Here is a 3019-nt window from a genome sequence, read left to right on the forward strand (position 1 = left end):
AATCCGTTCTGCGTTATAACATATCAGTGGCATGTTTTAATAATGAAGATAAGATGGTCGGCGTTGTCTTATTGTATATTGGCAAAAAGCCAGGTTCAAAGAGCAAAAGAGGAGAACCAGAAGTAATTATATATCTAATTTGTTGTTATCTATCAGCAAATATTTTAAGACGTTTTATAATAAACAAATGTGACTTTCTGTTCTTCTTCATTTCAAGGCAAAGTATTTAGGATTCAATGTTTTCGATCATTATGGAGTTGATGAGTATCTGTCCGCTAATGGTATGAATGTCCTACGGGAATATCGTGGTCAAGGTATTGCAAAGGAATTGTTTCAAATGAAACTGTTAATAAAATTGGAAATGGGCTTGACTACGAGACTCAGCATGTAGAGAGGTTGAGATAGATATTTTTCTAGGGGAGAGAAACCAATGCTAGTTTTTCTAGTTTATAGCTAATTTACTAGTTTTTAGCTAATTTACTAGTTTATTGCTTGAATAATCTAATAATGCTAATATTCCTTTATGAAATTACTAGTTTTCTAGTTTTTTGTTCTGTCAAATGACAATCAAATGATTGTACTGACACAATGAAGTATTTTGACGTTTTGTTGTTCAGACATATTTTTATGTGTTTTGAATAAATATACACTTATAATAGTGAAAATTAGTTTAATTATTCTTTTTCAACACAAAATCGTGCATAAAGTACTTGTTTCTTTCAATAGTCGACTTGTAAAATTGATTTAGTCACCAAATCATGGCAGAATATCAAAATGGCGGATCAAATAATTTTTGCTAATTTTTCTAGTTTTTGCTAGTTTTTTTCTAATTTTCCTAGTTTTTACTTGAAATATAAAAAACTAGCCAATGGTTTCCGTCCCCTAGATATTTTTGAAATATTCTTTTTTTAAATTGTTTTTATATGTTTTTAGCTATGCACATGATGATGTGATGTTGACTTTGAGATCAATTAAATATGAGCATAAATAGAATCGTAATCATCATTCTTCATATCTGGTGTTAATCAATAAAAATCGTCTGTATAAAAATGTCTACATCACTTTCCACTTGAAAGTTTTGATATACATGGTTTTTTGAAGAGCTGAGACGAAGTACAATTATTTGAATAGAAAAAAACTTTCGATTTCTGTTAAAAAACACTTGTTTTTTATTGCGACCTTTTAATAATGAAGCCTTCAAAAGAACCAAGCTCAAGGGCAATATATATCTATATTTGCTGAGTTTATAAATATTTCGTTTTTGTTGACAAACGTTTTAAAAATAGCAAAACAATTCTAATAAAAAATAGCATTTGAATTTAAGAGCAGCGAATTTTCTTCATATATAATCGGAGAGATGTCTATGATCGTCAGTAAGTCTCTTTAGAAACCGCCTTAAATTAACAGACAAATAAAAGATAAGCTAAACTATTGAAGCAAAAATGTTGGTTGAAAAAATTGTCATCTTGATATTCTTTGGAGTTTTTGTGTCGGGCATAGATGCCATACCATTTTTAAGCCAATGTATGGGCCAGAAGGTATTTAATCCGCATAAAATTTGGAGTAGATTCAATGCAACAGACGTTAATGGCAAGGAATCGGTTGAATACCAAATCCGAAATATACCCAAGACACGATTCGAGGAAGTATTATCATTAGTAAAACCGTTTCTCGAAGACGAACAACAAAGTAAAATAAAGGGTATTCTTTACACTGTGTTCTTTTTACGCAATGAACAATAATGGTGATCTGTGTAACGCGTTTGTATGGGAATCTGCATAATGTATGCATAAGCTAGGCGTAATCGCATATTTTTCACCATTTTTGTTCATTGGGTATGTACATATAAAAATAATTTTTAAATAATAAACTTATGTGACTTATGATGCAGGGATCACTGAAAAGAGGATTCAAATGCATAGAAAGCGGTGGATGATCATTTTACGCGATAATCTGTCAGTGGCCTGTTTTGATAATAGCGATAAAATGGTCGGCGTTGTATTATTGTATATTGGCAAAAAGCCAGGTTCGAAGAGCAAGAGAGGCTCACCATCGGTAATTAATATATGTTGTGTAATAATTTATTATAAGAGAATGTGACAAGTGTTTTAGTACAAATAGTGATGACATACATTTTTTTTTATTTCAAGCGAATATCTGAAATGGGATATTTCGATATTTTCGAATACTATGGTGTTGATGAATATCTGGCAAATGATGGTTTAGTAGTTTTGCCAGAATATCGTCGTCGTGGAATTGCAAAGCAGTTGATCATGACTTTTCCAAATATTTGTAAAGAAAATGAATTAGAAGTATTGGCAAGCGTGGTTTCATCAGATTCTATAAATAATATGGCCAATGAATTTGAACAAAGTGGATATGAAATTCAGGATCACGCAATAGAAAAGTATAAAAACTATCAATCTTTCACTACTTATCAATTACTAATCAATTAAATGTATTCATAGCTTTTCAAATGAACCCCCAATGACTTTTAGAGCAATCAGTTTCGGCAATAGAACGGCAGAGTCACCGACATTATAATTATTTATCACTTTTCTGTTTTGAATCGCATGACAAATTTTCAAAAAAACGTGAGAAAAGAATAATAAAATTACAATTTTTTGAAAAAAGAATGATATCGATTTTGTTGTGAGCACTTGTTTTTGTATGATATATATTGTTTACTTTGTATATTCGACGTACGACATTACAAAAAATGGATTGACATCATCGCTAAAAAACAATATTCATTATTAAATATTCATAAAGTCTGTATTTCAATTGATCTCCCTTTATATAAAGAATCTTTCCACTCGTTATCTTCATTAAGTAAAATTATTCTGTACAAAGATCACATTTTTGAATGATAAAAATGTTGAAAACAAAATTCTTTATATTGATATTCTTTGGAGCTGTTGTGGCGAGTATATCTGCAGGGCCACGTTTGAAAAATATACCGATTTTAGGCCAATGTTTTGGCCAAAAGGCATACAATCCGAGTAAAGTGTGGAGCAAA

At 30.5% G+C, this 3019-nt stretch overlaps 1 protein-coding gene across 1 annotated transcript; it reads left to right on the top strand.

Moving 5' to 3' along the window:
* Positions 1-1426: 1426 nt before the first annotated feature.
* On the top strand, positions 1427-2636 carry LOC116350223. The gene is made up of 4 exons (XM_031781967.1): positions 1427-1701; positions 1892-2055; positions 2151-2407; positions 2469-2636. The coding sequence occupies exons 1-4, from the start codon at positions 1443-1445 to the stop codon at positions 2542-2544; spliced, it is 756 nt and encodes a 251-aa protein (XP_031637827.1). The 5' UTR covers positions 1427-1442; the 3' UTR covers positions 2545-2636.
* The last annotated feature ends 383 nt before the right edge of the window (positions 2637-3019 follow it).

The sequence above is a fragment of the Contarinia nasturtii genome, unplaced genomic scaffold (genome assembly GCF_009176525.2).
Source record: "Contarinia nasturtii isolate CC-2019 unplaced genomic scaffold, AAFC_CNas_1.1 Cnas_scaffold_3906, whole genome shotgun sequence".
NCBI classification, from domain to species: Eukaryota; Metazoa; Arthropoda; class Insecta; order Diptera; family Cecidomyiidae; genus Contarinia; species Contarinia nasturtii.

Coding starts and splice junctions, on each gene's coding strand:
- LOC116350223 (XM_031781967.1), top strand. CDS start 1,443: ATGTTGGTTGAAAAAATTGTCATCTTGATATTCTTTGGAGTTTTTGTG. Junction 1,702..1,891: donor ACAACAAAGTAAAATAAAGG/GTATTCTTTACA, acceptor CTTATGATGCAG/GGATCACTGAAAAGAGGATT. Junction 2,408..2,468: donor CAGGATCACGCAATAGAAAA/GTATAAAAACTA, acceptor ATGTATTCATAG/CTTTTCAAATGAACCCCCAA.